This window comes from Ictidomys tridecemlineatus, chromosome 10 (assembly GCF_052094955.1).
Source record: "Ictidomys tridecemlineatus isolate mIctTri1 chromosome 10, mIctTri1.hap1, whole genome shotgun sequence".
Taxonomy (NCBI): Eukaryota; Metazoa; Chordata; class Mammalia; order Rodentia; family Sciuridae; genus Ictidomys; species Ictidomys tridecemlineatus.
Window position 1 is genome coordinate 127,976,869 of NC_135486.1, and position 15,405 is coordinate 127,992,273.

The window sequence follows — 15,405 nt, forward strand, 5'->3', positions numbered from 1 at the left end:
ACTTGAGTTTTGTGGTGTTGGGCAGTGTGAGATAACAAGCTCTATCTGGGCACCATCTATGGCCTGAGTGAGCCATCTAGGGCTTGACTAAGCCACCATTTGCTTTGGGTGTACCAGTCTGTACTGGTGCATTTTAGAGAATGGAAAAACTCCCCCAACAATTAATATTGGTATTGTTTTGGAAAAAGATCACAACGTAGTCTATATATCTAAAAGTGCCTGCTACTTTAAGACAACTGTTCTACATGTTTGCTACCCTGACTGACATTGTCTTATCAGGCAAAAATTCTGATGACTGCAGCAACAGATTTATCTACTAAGGGAGGGAATCATTTCAGAAGAACTATACCAAGTTCCTGGGTTGAAAGGAAAGATGCCACCCAAGCGGGAGGAGCAGTCTCCACTCTCAACAGACCTGTGGTAGGCGGTAGGGGGGTTGGGGCGCCGGCCTGGAGCTTTACGCTCAGCATGAGGAAGTTGCTCTCCATTTTAGAAGGACCCCCAAATCCAGTCTGTTTCACTGTGACACACAGCTACAGACCCTTCTGGTCTACTCTGCTTGGGACCCTTACTATTCCACTCCTCATTCACTAGACTAATTTCTAGTCTACGAAACTTTCCCACCCCTTTGCCCCGTTTCAGGGTGTCAGACACCCACCTCTCTGTGAATCAACAGTTTCCCATAAATAAACACCTCGCCTACCACAGTCTTGTACCCTGTGCTTTTCCTTTATTAAATAATGTGGAAATGAGTATGTTGCTACAGTATCTACTCAGTTTCCAGCATGGAAAAGATTTATATTACAAATCAAAGAAATCATTTTTCATTAAAATAGAGAAATGGAACAGTAATTTCACTGGATCTTCTAAAGTATTTGGAACCTCGATATGGTAGATACATGAATTTAATTAACTATCATCAGCCATTAGTATTAATAACTTGTAAATAATTTTATAATTAAAGACATAGTCTTTTATTTCTGCCTGAACTTTTATTGTTTTGGTTATAATTTTCTTAGATTTTACTGGCTACAGTTCTTTTGCAGTAAATAATGTTTTAAGCTAATTTTAAAGTATCTTAATATAAACTGCAAATTTTAAAAATCTGCTGAAGTACCAAATACAAAAGAAAAACCAACACTTCATTCCCTATTATGTCTGTTTCCTTAAGTACTGTATTCTTGTATTACTTTATTTCTTACTATGTGTATACACCAAAATCTCATTAAATTCAAACCTCATTCTATAAGACATACGGAAACTAAGGCCCAGAGAGGTTAAATAAAATTTAAGGCCACACCATCCATGTGCTAGGTGGGAAAGTGAAGTTTTGAATTCTCTCTAAATGGGTACAAAACTCTATGCTCTTCCCACTTATAAAACTATGTACTAAAAAATATCTAGAAACAGCTAAATATAAAGACCTATGTAATATACTTACCTTTAAAAACCTATTGGCAAGATGAAATAACTATGCATTAAATTGCATACTCAGCAAGCTACTTTATATGCATATTCAAAGACATTAAATATTAAGATTAATCTCATTGAAGTTAAAACATTAAATCAAATGCTTTTTAAAGATCAGATCGATTTTTTTTGTCTATAAACTGCTTAACATGAAGTGTGTACACACTACCTTCTTTTGAGCAGCTTCCTTCTTTTTCTTGTCGTCTTTTTTCTTTTTCTTTTCTTCCATCAACTGTTCTTCTTCTTGCACTAAATCCCTGAACCACACAGTTGCAATTAACTTTCCCAAAATATATTAAGAAATAAAAATAATGTTGCATACAGGTTCATTTTTACTTATTAGAAATAAAGGCATGGCAAATTTTTCTTTTTCTTTTATCACCCACTGAAATAAAACACCTAAATCTAACTATAAGATACAATTCACATTTCTTTAATTAATAATGGAGCCTTTTTTCCATAATCAAGAGTTTTTATCATAACGTTACATCATGGAACACAATCTAAAATTAGCAAATTTTCCATTGGGAAATAAGCAATTTCCTCCAATTCTAGATCGTAAACAACATCAGGTAAGTTACCTTGCTACTGGCCCCCGTCATCAATCAATAGTTAGTGGAGATACCTGGGACCTCTCCTGCCATGGTATCTGGGAGTAGCTTTGGCTTTCCTTGCTCTAAACATCTTTATAAATACTTTAGAGTATATATAATTCACAAACAGGTGACACGTATTTCAGCATTACAATAATTTGTAATTGCTACAAACATTTTAAACTATTCTATCAATTCTTGGAAAATAATCAACATGGACTCTTTATATGTTTGTTTAAATTTCTGAATTCAAATCTTCAAAGTTGTGAACAGAATCTTCCATTCAGGATTTCAAAATGACAGACTGGGCAAATGTGTTAGTGTCCTCCTTTACCTCACTGAGATTCAGGGGGAAAAGTCATCACCCTATTCAGAACTGGTGACTGACAAGAGCAAAGAAAACCACATCCGAGGACAAACCCAGGAGCAGTCTTAGATGAACCTGCCCCCTTTTTGGTGGAGCTCTAGACAGGCTCCAAGATCAGAAGAGGGATGGGGCAAAAAGATCACATAGGAAATAGAAAGGCCATGGCTATGCCCGCTCCCCACTGCTGACCCCCTGCCTCCACGGCTACAGGGAGCAACATTTTTAAATCCAGCCACCGAAACCCTCTGAAGAACACATTCCACCGGAGGCTGGTGGGCTCCTGCAATGGGTTTGGTTGTCTCAAAACAAAGCCCTCTTACTGGAGGGTACTGCTACCTGCTCCACGACACCCAAACCGAAGCCTGCCAATCAGCACTCTTCACACACACAGCACTCACTTGGCATGAACCCTCTCATTCAAGATAGGAATCCACTGGGTAAAGAAATCTCTGAGGGAGGCTGAGACAGGAGGATCCCAATTTCAAGGCCAGGCTCAGCAATTTAGTGAGACCCTGTCTCAAAAATTAAACAACAACAAAAAAGAAATCCATGTAAAGGCAGAGGAAATTCACTTCAGATACCTCTATTAATTGTCCTGAATTCTTGAACCTAAGAAGTCCATTCATAATACCAACAATCAAAAATCACTAGACACTTGAAGAAAACCATATCCCCCGCGCTCTGCCCCCATACATACATACCACTCAACTCCATTCTAAGGAAGCTTTCCAGAAGGAACACTACAAGTATCAGGCAGACAATGAGAAAGGTTCGGGATGTGAACTAGGCACCTGGAGGTATGAAAGTCATCATCAAGGCTGGGACGCACAAGGTAGTGGGGGGTGTAACAGAAGATAAAATCAGAAAGAGGCAAGTACGCAAGAAACGGCAAGAGGTGCTACAGGTGCCATGCAACGAGCACAAACAAAATTAAGTTGGCTTTTCTGAAGGAAGAAACTAAAAGGAAACATAAATAGTGAGAGAGGAGATGAGTAGCATTATGCACCACAGATGACATTTAGTGAAGTTGGCCATGTGGCTGCTAACAGCAGCTAAAAGTTGAAAGAAGAGCAGAAAAACTTGCTAAATTCCTTGTCATTTTGTTATGAGTGGATCTGTCATGTGGCTAATGGATAGTAACACAGACTCACGCCAATGTACTGTGACTCACTCCTGGGATCTGGGAGAGGGAGACAGTAAGAGTGCACAAACTCATTCATGCCCCAATCCCGGGGCAGCCCAGGACTGGGGCAGCCTCCACCTGTGACTGGGGCAGAGTAAAGCAGTGAAGGAAACTAGGTCCAACGAAGAACTCAAGAGCCAAAGCTGACTGTTACCTCTAAGTACTTAACCTTCTTCAGCCTCAGCTTCCTCCTATCAAAACTGGGGATAAATAACCATAAATGTCTATTTCATGGTTTTTAAAATAAAGATTAGGTAAGGACTACTACTTAGTACAAAGTTCCCAGTAAGCATGCAAAGAGCCTCACTGATTCTCAGTGGTGTCCAAAAGACTGTCTAGCCCTCTGTGTCAAGACGTCATTCAGCATTTAATCTTCCTGTCCTGTGAATTACAGACAGGTCCTTTTCTGAACTTCTATGCCACAGTACTTTGACTCTGTGGGATGTTCTCTATCTGGAATGTTTTCTCCTTTCTCAAACCTTATTTTACAGACTTTTTGAGGAGATTAGCAACTGTTTTCCTGGCCACAAACATTCTTCTTGGTACTTAAAAGGCGTGCCACATTTCCTCTCGAGCAGATACAATAGCAGCTGATATTTTAAGCCTAGGAAACAAAATCCAGTTCTTCAACACTGTTCCCAGAGCCAATTAACCATGCTTTCCCCCCATCTCCTACCTGAGGAAATCAAGTGGAAAAATACATATATCAATGCACCAGTTGTGCTCAAACACATCTGCTTCCAGAATTTAAATGCTAGTAGAGATTAAGACATTTAATTACAACAGTTATAGTACCTATCAAAAGGAATAAAGGGCTGGGCATGGTAATGTACACCTGTAATCCCAGCAGTAAGAACTGGCAGGATAGACCTAAAGGGATCGGTCCTATTTGACTTTCGCTCTACAAAGACAACTTTCCTGCCAGCAATCGTCTACCCCTTAAAGGTCAGGGGCAAGAAACCGTAAACCTGCCTCATTGCTTTATAAAAATTAAGACTCCCTTTTGATTAGAACTTGATATTCTTATTTACTTATACCTTGTACCACATGTACAAAGCCTTTGAGGTAGCTATAAGAATCCATCCCTCTGAGGGAACTTTCTAGGAAGAAGGAAATGTTTGCTAACTTTACTGGATTTTAGGAATGCAGTTACATGAGGGTATACATCTTTCAAGTCAATCACCTATACAATAAAAATGTGTGAACTTTGCTGTACATAAACTATATCTTGAAGTTAATTTTAATACATAGAATGGGGGGATACAATATTTAAATTAGGTAAAATACACATATTAAGATTAAGGTGGTATTCTCCACATAATTCTTCAACTGTTGTCGTTGTAAAGCATGCATCAATTTTTGAATTCATCTTCCAGTGATCAATAAAAATCATTTATTTGTAGGTCTAGGAATGAATTTCCTCAACAAGCAATGACAGTTTTATCTGTGTTGACTGCACCCTGTTCAACAATTACGCAGGCCAATTTTAGAAAACTCTCTCCTCATTAATCCAAAATCTACTTCCCTGTAATTCCCAATCACTGGTCCTAGGAACCTAGGAAAGAAAACAAACCTGAGCGATTAAAATGTTACAGTGACTATACAGGACCTTTTTAATGTTTTCTAATTTAGCTACTCATTTTTTTATGATAGGTTAAAAAAATCTCCCTTTTATAGATGAAGAAACGAAAGCACAGAAAAGTGACTTTGTTCAAAGTCATATGCTAATACAGGGTGGAGTCAGGACTCATCTCTGTTTTCTAAGTCTCGGTTGTCTTTTCACTATTCTGCTATCTCCCTAACCCCAAGTAAAGTACAGCCTTACTAGATCTCTTTTTCAGGAGTTACAACACAGGGGTGGGAGTTTGGCTCAGTGATAGAGTGGTTGCCCAGTATGCACGAGGCCCTGATTTTATCTCCAGCAGTGCCTGCATGCACACACACACATCACAGGGAAAGGTCATCATTTTGTCATTTTGATAGGTTGTAATAAATCTTATTTATGACATAATTTTCCCACAGACGGAATGCCTTCTAATTTCCCTACAACTTTCACAGGAACTCTTTCAACAAAATACACTGCAGAAAACACAAGTATTAGCATTCCACGAACCATGGGTATATAATTAGGAACAAGAACAGCTAATGTACCAAGTTAGAGAGACTAATTGCCACTGGTTTTAACAAGAGAGGCCCAGGCATTGGTGATCTGAAGAAATGAGGCCTCTACTAATGTAGTAAAGTCCCACATTTGAGGTTTTCCATAGTTTAAAGGCGGGGTGGGGCAGGAAGGTAACTAGAAGGCCAGGAGAATTAGCAAAAATTTCTGTTCTTAAAATGTTAAGTATTTTTAGTTTTAAAAAGTACTAAATGAGGGCTGGGATTGTCACTCAGTGATACAGAGCTTGTCTACCATGAGTGAGGCACTGGGTTTGATTCTCAGCACCACATATAAATAAATAGAATAACAACTAAAAAAAAAATTAACTAAAAAAATTTTTTACAAAAAGTATTAAATGAGTGAATGCTAGTTTTTAAAAACAAAAGAATTGGTTGAACACAGTGGTGCATACCTGTGAGTCCAGTACTTGGGAAGCTGAGGCAGAAGGACCCCAAGTTCAAAGTCAACCACGGGCAACCTGCCCAGTCACAAAATAAAAAAGACTGGGAATGTAGCTTAATGGTAGAGCGCCTCCGTAGCATGCATGAGACCCTGTGTTCTATCCCCAGTACTGCAAAACAACAACAACAAAAAACCACCTCCCCACACACAATAAATAACAACAACAAAAAAACCCAAAAGCACTAAAAGGCTATTCTCCTGTTTCTAGGTGTCACGAGTACATGATATATTTGCTAAATCTTTTCTGTATCTACTGAAATGTTTATATGGCCTTTCACTTTTGATCAGTGGACATAATGAATGTGTCAATAAATTTTCTAAAGTTGAACAGAGCTTGAATTTGGAAATATAAACCCAACTCAATATTTTTAAATAAACTGCTAAATTTTATTTTTCAATAATGAAAAAGTACTGGCAAAAAATGTTCAAGGTAAAAGTTCTGACAAGAATGAAGAGAATTCTTATATTATTGGTGGGAATAAGAACTACTAAAATCTTTGGGGAAGCACGATGGCAGCAGTGTGGTCTTAACAAGTTATATTCTATCCAGCCACCCCCCCTTGACAGTGTCCTTCTGTAGTATGGTACACAGGCCAAATGTATACAAAAGTTCACAATAAGGTTCTAAAGGCCTGAAAGCAGAAAATGTGAATATTCATCAATAAAGAAATGGCAATGGTACAGCAAAACATATTAAAAAGGAGCTAGATCTGTTTACTGATCTGAAAGAATATCTCTAACATGTTAAAGGAAAAAAAAAGTGATAGCGCGCTTGCCTGGCATGCATGTGGCCCGGGTTCGATCCTCAGCACCACATACAAACAAAGATGTTGTGTCCGCCGAAAACTAAAAAATAAATATTAAAAATAATAATAATAATAAAAAAATAAAAAATAAAAGCCAATCTGTAAGTTTAAACAAATCAGGCAGGAGGGCAGACTTGAGTCAGGAGAGAGGTAACACAGCTCGTCTGAGAACGTGGTCTTTGGAAACAGCAAGCTTAGCCCTCGGTGGGTGTGAGGGAAGTGGAATTTCTGGATTCATACCATCCCCTAAGGTAAGCTATTAACAAACACCATGGTTTATGCTAAGCATAAACTCTCTTTGAGAGCATGGAATTTTGGTCCAGGACCAGCCTGCAAGGGAAACACTGGACTTGAATCTCTAACAGCTCCCAGGCAAACACTGTACTCACAATGTTACAATTTGATGCTGGGAAAATGAAGCATGCCCTCCAAGACTCTAGGGGAAGAGGACTCTGGGAAGCTTACACCTGGGGCTTTGCCCTTAGTATCCTTCATGGTACTAAGTGGCAGCCACGAGCACAATAGCATGCAAGTCCTGGAAGCCTTCCTTCACACTGAAGAGACAAAACTTGTAAGACTCAGGAGCAGGTGGGCCTCCTCAGGCAAACCCAGCACAGCAAGGAGCCGACAGACAATTTCTGGGACTAAGATTGACTGAAACAGCAAAGGGAGGAAAAGTGTTGAGTAAGAACAGGCAATAAACTGGCTATAAAGGTGAGAAGTCAGATGCAGAAATCTGAGTGAACCACAATTATGGCAGTGGAAAAGCAAAGAATAAATTCAAGATAACCCTAACAAATTGGAATCATTATCAGTAATAATAAGATTGACAAGAGAGAGTAAGGTTAATGACAACTCTAGATTTTAAAGAGTTAAATGGCTCTATTTCACTTTAAGAAAGAGAAAACTAGAAGCAAGTTTCCTGAGGCCCAACAAGTTCATCAGTCAAAATTCACCATAAGCCAGACCATCCTCACGGAGAAGTCACCTGCATGCTACAAGCAAGTTACAGCAGCACACTTCACATTCTCCTGCCAAAAAATACTTTGCTCTACTTCTTCCCTTACAGATCCTACCTTATTCTATTTTCTCCTGCTGAAAGGATATTACTATCCTTTCATTTTTTTCTCCTTTTGGTCCTTCTATGAAAATTAATGACCAAAGTCAGTCCAGCATACAAAAAAAGGAAGCCAATGGTAAACTTCACCAGACCGTAGAGATGGAAATCCAACTCCAGCAAAAACAGGTAGGGGTTTGAAATCCCAGGGGGTTGGGTCAGTTTTTTCAAAAACTCTCCCAGTAAAATGAAGAGAACAGAATAAAACGAAGTTATACAGATTGCTTTCAAAATGAAGAACATTAGTACATTTCTGGGAGAGAAAAGGAGTTAAGAAACAAAGGAATCAAAGAAGTAACAATGGAGGAGTTGTGCTAGAATCTGTAACCACAGGTAGTTAAATATCTGCAAATTCAGAAGTAGCTAAATGATAAAATGGAATACTAACAGTTGCAAAACCAACAAAGCTCTTTGTTTACATTCTGATATGCAATGACTGAGAAGGCATGAAGTTAACTGAAAGCTAAAGTTCAGTGTGCTATCTTTTAGGCTGGGGATAGATAATATGAACATACACCCACATGTGACTCTCTAGTACTATAAAGATTAAATTCTAGAAGTGTGTACGAACAAATTAATAAAAACATTTATATTAAGAGTATGGAGAGGAAAGAGGAATAACACACAGGGTAGTAGCAATGCTATTTTCATTCAATTACATACATTATATATACCATGTATGTAATTGAACCCAAGGCCTTGCACATGCTAGGCAAGATCTCTACCACTAAGTTGCACCACCAGCTCCATCAATGCTATTTTCAGAATGCTTAGTTTCAGAGGCACAAGTGAAAGTGGTAGTGACAAGTTGGAGTATCTTCTTCTGAATGAAGGGGCCAGGTGTGGTGCCGCATACCTATAATACCAGTGACTTGGGAGGCTGAGGCAGAAGGATCACAAGTTCAAGGCCGGCCTTAGCAACTTAGCAAGGCCCTTAGCAGTGCGGTGAAACCTTGTCACAAAATAAAAAATAAAAAAGCCTAGGGATGAGCTCAGTGGTAAAGCACCCCTGGGTTAAATTCCCAGTTAAAAAAAAAAAGAATGAATAGTGGGGAAATAGACAAAAGGTAGCAATGAAGATGCAAATAATACCTTGTCTGGATCTTGTCTGAAGGGTGAGCTTAAAAGGCTCCCACTAATCCTATAATTTGAACAATAACATTTAATAAAATGTTCTTCTACAAAGATTCTACAAAGAGCACTTGCCTAGCAGGCTTGAGGCCCTGGGTTCAATCCTCAGCACCACATAAAAATAAATAAAATAAAGGTATTGGGTCTATCTAAACTAAAAAAAATTTTTAAAAATCATTAAAAGATCATTAATGAGACAACTAACAAAACTTAACGTTTACAGATCAGCTATAAATATTGTGCCAATGTTATTTTCCCAATTTTAAGAATTCTATTGTAATTAAGAAAAATGCCTTTGACTTTAGGAAATACCAACCCATGTTTTTTAGGGGTAAGAGGGTGCCATGTCTGTAAACTAATCTCAAATGGTAAAAACAGTATGTATGTATGTATGCATATGGGTGTGAGTGGGCATGTAAGTGTGTGTGGGGGTACTGATAAAGCAAACAATTAAATGTTAACATCTGAGGAATAAGGGTCATGGATATTTGGGAATTTTTTGCACTACTATTGTAGTTCTTTTCTACATCTGAAATTATTTCAAAACAAAAAGTTCAAAATGAAGAAAACTTTTGAGATTAGAAACAGAGAAAATAATCGATACCCTGACATTAGGACAGAAGCACTGTACAGTGTCTGAGATATTATTCATTTTGAACCCTCAACCCTGAAACTCAGAATTAATATTCCTATTTGACAGTTAAAAAAACTAAGAACCAGAATGTCTAAGTGACTTGTCCAGATGGCACAAGGCTAAGGTAAGGCTGACTCAAATCCCAGTTTGTAAAATCTGCCCACCTCTCTTTTCAGGTTTAATTACTAGTTCCTTTACATTTCTTTCCAACCCAGACAAACCTTACCCTTGACCTCTAATTAAACAACACTCAATTTTCTAATTATTTTAGATGTTAATCTCACGCTTCCAAATATGACTAATTACTGGTCTGGGAACAAAAACCAGTTCTTCTATCTGATTTGTACCCCTGGCACTGGGCACTCTGAATCAGATGACAATTGTGGCTTCCTTGCCTTTACTAACACCAAAACTGCACTCTTTTCACTCTTACACCTACTCACTCGCTACTTCTTTAAGGACCAGTTTGATTCCAGTCTATTCAGAAAAGCAGTTCTGTGCAGAAAAGCATTTCCAGGTTCAATGTCAAAGAAAACTTAAATCTCAACTCTGCCACCTACTTGTGCAACCTTAGAACAATTTGTTTAATTTCTCTCAAAGATAAACTTATGAAAGATTTAAAATTATACCTCCCTCAAAGGGTTGTTTGTGAAGATTAGTCAATGGAGATAAGATCATACTAAACGGTGCGTGTGGGAGATTAGGTGCTGCAACACAGGAGGGAACACGCGGGACTGAGCCCATGAACACAGTATTAGCACAATGAGAGGAGGCAGGTGTCAACTAATACTCAAAGCCCCCAGATCCCAAACCAAGAGCAGGCCAGGCACCATGTACTAAATAAAAGCAGGCAAGGATATCGCAGGAAGAGAAAAATATAGATTAATAATCCTCATGAACATGAACACAAAAATCAAATCCAGCAATATATAGGATCACACAAAATGTGGTTATCCCAAGAATGCAAGGTTGGTTTATCATGTGACAATCAACACAATACATGCTAATAGAATATCTCAATAGACAAAAAAAAAAAAAAAAGCATGACAAAATCTAGCACTCTTTCACAAAAAATAAAATAAAACACAAAACTTAGAACAGAAAACTTCCTTAACCTGACAAACTCCATCTACAGAACTAGGGTTGTGGCTCAGTGTTAGAGTGATCACCTCGCATGTGGAAGGCACTGGGTTCGATCAGCAGCACCACATAAAAATAAAACAATAAAAAATAAATGTATTGTGTCTATCTACAACTAAAAAATTTTTTAAAAAACTTATAGCTTATATCACACTTATTGGTAAAGACTGAATGCTTTTTAGGTTAGAAACTCAATTTTATAACAAAGATGTAGTATCTTCTCACCTGCTATTCCACATTGTGCCAGAAGTTCTTTTTTATAGACAGAGAGAGAGAGAGAATATTTATTTTTCAGTTTTTGGCGGACACATCTTTGTTTGTATGTGGTGCTGAGGATCCAACCCGGGCCGCACGCATGCCAGGCGAGCGCGCTACCGCTTGAGCCACATCCCCAGCCCATGCCAGAAGTTCTTAAAAAAAAAAAAAAAACCTAAGGGGAGAGACAGAGACAGAGCATGTGTGTACCTGTACAAGCAAACATAAAGGACATAAACATCAAGGACAATGTAAACCTATCTCCAGTCAGAGATGACATGGGCTGGGGGTATAACTCACCCTAAAATTCATACAGAAATGCAAGAAGAACAGCCAAAGCAACCCTAAAAGGAACAAAACACACCATACACTCCTTAATATCCAATACCACAGGAGATACAGTAATCAAGACAACATGAACTGATGAATGGATGTACAGAACAAATGGATCAGAGAATCCAGAGACACTTCATTACATATGATCAATACATGTTCAGCACAGGTGCCAAAATAAAGTCTTTTCAACAAATAGTGTCTGCAGTCAAAAGAAAAGAATGAGATTGGAGTCCTTACATCATATACAAAAATTAACTAAAATTGGATAACAAGCATAAATGTGAGAACTAAAATTAAAAACTATTAGAAAACTTTTAAAAAGTAATCTCAGAATGAGTACCAGAGGCACAAGCAACCAAAGAGATAATACCAGCTCACCCAGAAAGTGAAGAGAACATACAAATGGGGGGAAAATATACTAGTAAATCATATATCTCATGTGATACTTGTTTTCAAATTGTATTAAGAATTCTTACAAGTCAATAATAAAAAATATAACCCAATTTTAAAACGAGCAAAGTATACTCATACACATTTCTCCAAATCAGATACACAAATGACAAATAAGAACATGAAAAGATGCTCAACATCATTAGTCAAAGGGAAACGCAAATCAAAACCACAACTGAAATAACCAGTTATATCCAGTAGGATGGCTATAACCAAAAAGGGCAATAACAAGTGTTGGCAAAGATGTGGAGAACAGGAACCCTCTCATATTGCTGGCAGAAATATCAAGTAGCATGGATGCTTTGGAAGACGCCTGCAGTTCCTCAAAGAGTTTCCCCGTAATCCAGCAACCCTAGGCACACACCAAACAGAACTGGAAACATGTCCACACAAACACTTGTACACAAATGTTAATGGTAGCATTACTCCTGATATCCTCAAAGTGAAAACAACAAAGTGGAAAAAAAAATTGAAAACAAATGCCCACCAAAAGATAAATGGGTATAAAATATGGTATGTGGGGCTGAGGATGCAGCTCAGTAGCAGGGTACTAGTTTGGCATTCTAAGGTCCTGGATTTGATTTCCAGCACCACAAAGAAACAAAAAGAAAGGAAATATAGTATAACCACACAATGGGTTATAAAAAGAAATGAAGTACTGATATATGCTACAAAATGGAAAACCTTGAAAACACTATGCTAAATAAATTAGGCCAGACACAAAAAGATACCAAGAATCATAATGCATGATTCCATTTATATGAAATACCTGGAAGAGGCAAATCCACAGTCAGAAAGTAGATCAGTGGTGGGGCTTGGAAGGAGGGTCAAACGAGTGATTGCTATCAGGTATGAGGTTTTAGGGAGCAGGATGAAAATGTTCTGAAATCAGACAGTGATGAACACACAATTCTGTGAATATATTAGAAACCAATGAGTCACACACTTTGTATACTTTTTAAAAGAGTGAGTTTTATGATATGTGAATTTTACCTCAATAAAGCTGCTATTAAAAACCTGGAAAGTGAATGGAATGTTCAGAGGTGGTGGCGTATGGAGTCAGGGTGAGAAGTGGAAGGACAGCACTAACCAGATAAGCTGAAATCTGAAGTGCAGGAGTCTGAGCTTAAATTCCTGAGTCACTGGAGAACCAGCAAAGGTTTCTAGGAAATAGTGATTGACAAGCTCAAAATTGTGGCTTAAAGATGACTAACCTTCAGCAGTGTAGGGAATGCACGTTTTATGCCCCTTTCCATCTTTACACTTTTAAAATGTACATTTAAATGCCTCACATTGCCTAAGGATTTACAAATAGACTGTATTCTTCTGACATCCTCTGTACAGTCAATTTAAAAAAGTGAAGCCAAGTACATTTAAAATCAGTGCATATTTAAGCACGACACAGAACCATTTCCTTCTGTTGGTTCATATACGTGTTTTGGGAGTATACTTCAAAAGAACAGGAGAAAGACTGGACCCAAGTCAACAAGACACAGATGTCGTAACTATAAAAACATTCAATATCATTGCAGCAGACTGCTCAAAAAATGCTTGCTGACTAAAAACCACTAGGAAGAACAGGAAAGCTCAGTCTTGTTTGTTATTATACAGAATCCAATCAATCATTGTTTGCAGAAAATACCTTGTGAGGTTCAAAGTATAAAATTCCTCAACCAAGTTTCAATCTGTTTTGAACATTCCATTTAAAATGGGAAGTCAGCTGAGTCATCGTCACATAACATACTACTGCTGAAAATTCAAAACGTTTCTCAGTTACAAGAGTGGAAATGCTAAGATTCTGCTTAGCAGCCAACTCAAACACACACAGAGAATGAAAATCATTTTTAAAATACAACATCTTAAATAAGAAATTTAAACTATATTTATGTTTGTTTCTTAAAATTAAAATTATGCCTTAGCTGAATACTACTTTTTCTCTTTTGAATCTCATTTCAGGCCCTCTGACAGATTCCCTACAATGCAATGCTTCTTAATCTTTAAAAAGCGATGACTCTTTGAAATTTGACAAATGCTAAGAATCACATCTGGTTTGTTTTGTATTATGCTTTTTTCAAGCACACTTTTTCAAACTAATTTTCTGCAGAAACCAGGATGAACCTCATTCTGTGGACACAGTGCCATTCTAATCTAAATGGGGCTTTCTTTTAATTAAGAATGCATATTACACCTGTCATGGTGGCACAGGCCTGTAATCTCAGACATTTGGGAGGCTGCAGCAAGAGGATTACAAGTTCAAGGCCAGCCTTGGCAATTTAGCGGTAGGTACCATCTCAAAAATAAAAAATGAAAAGGGATGGGAATGTTGATAAGTGGCACAATGCCCCTGGGTTCAACCTCCCAAAATGTGTGTGTGTGTTTTATATGCCCAACTCCTGTATTTCATTTTTTATCTTAGAGGATTATCAGTTCATCACTGAACAATGCTAAAAACCAGCAACTTTTATGTCCAACAGTAAGGGAGCTATTCAAATAAACCTTCAAAAAAGCAGCAATTAGTACAAGTAGTAATTGATTTAAATATGAAGACATAATTATTGTGACTTCAAATGTTTATAATGATCTCAGTTTAGTTGTTTGGCATTTCCTAAAATGAAAGAAAACATCCAGTGTGAAAGCATAAATACTGTATAATCATCTGGTTAATTTACTTAAAAATGGTCAAGGACAGTGTCTAATGTGGTATACTGAGAACACACACATCATCACCTCTGGGATATTTCTTTCAAAAAATATGAATCTAATCATACAGAAACTCAGATAAATCCAAGTTGCAGAAACAACTAGTCACAGAAATGGCACCATTATGAAAGGGGCAGAAAAGGATTCAGGAACTGTTCCTGATACAAGGAAACTTCTGAGACAAGACAATTAAATGCAACCCTGGGTTCAGAAATTGAGGAAAAGAAAAAACATTATTAGGACAACTGAGAAACTTTAGATATGGATCAAACAGTATGTAAAGCTGAACTTGCCAAGTGAGATCCTTTGATTGTCATATGCAGATGCCATGGTGCCATATTTGGGGGTGAAATGTCATGGAAAACACAAATGTAGCAAAATATTAGTAATCAAGAAACCTAGCTAAAGAGAGACCAATTTTCAATGCACTACTTAATGTTAGAATGATTAAACAACAACAACAACAAAAAACCCTTAAAACAGGAGAGGAACTTTTTCTTCATCTTGAGATTTATTATAAACCAGATTTAACAGAATACATACACCAAATTCAAGAGATCATAAAAATTATACTTTTTATGTTTATGTTCCAATTTTCCA

The 15,405-nt window shown here is 37.6% G+C and overlaps 1 protein-coding gene across 15 annotated transcripts in view; it reads right to left on the reverse strand.

Annotated features, from left to right (window-relative positions):
- Tnrc6a (trinucleotide repeat containing adaptor 6A) overlaps positions 1–15,405 on the reverse strand; it is a 175,489-nt gene that overhangs the window by 65,086 nt on the left and 94,998 nt on the right. For 10 of the 15 annotated variants that reach the window (XM_078024194.1, XM_078024187.1, XM_040278652.2 and 7 more), the window contains one exon: positions 1,640–1,727. The exons of 3 other annotated variants lie outside the window; for them this stretch is intronic. In XM_078024194.1, the coding sequence (XP_077880320.1) occupies positions 1,640–1,727 (88 nt within the window). Of the gene's footprint in view, positions 1–1,639; positions 1,734–12,874; positions 12,988–15,405 lie in introns of those variants that run through there. 2 more of the 15 variants (XM_078024197.1, XM_021725462.3) reach the window with 2 other exon arrangements.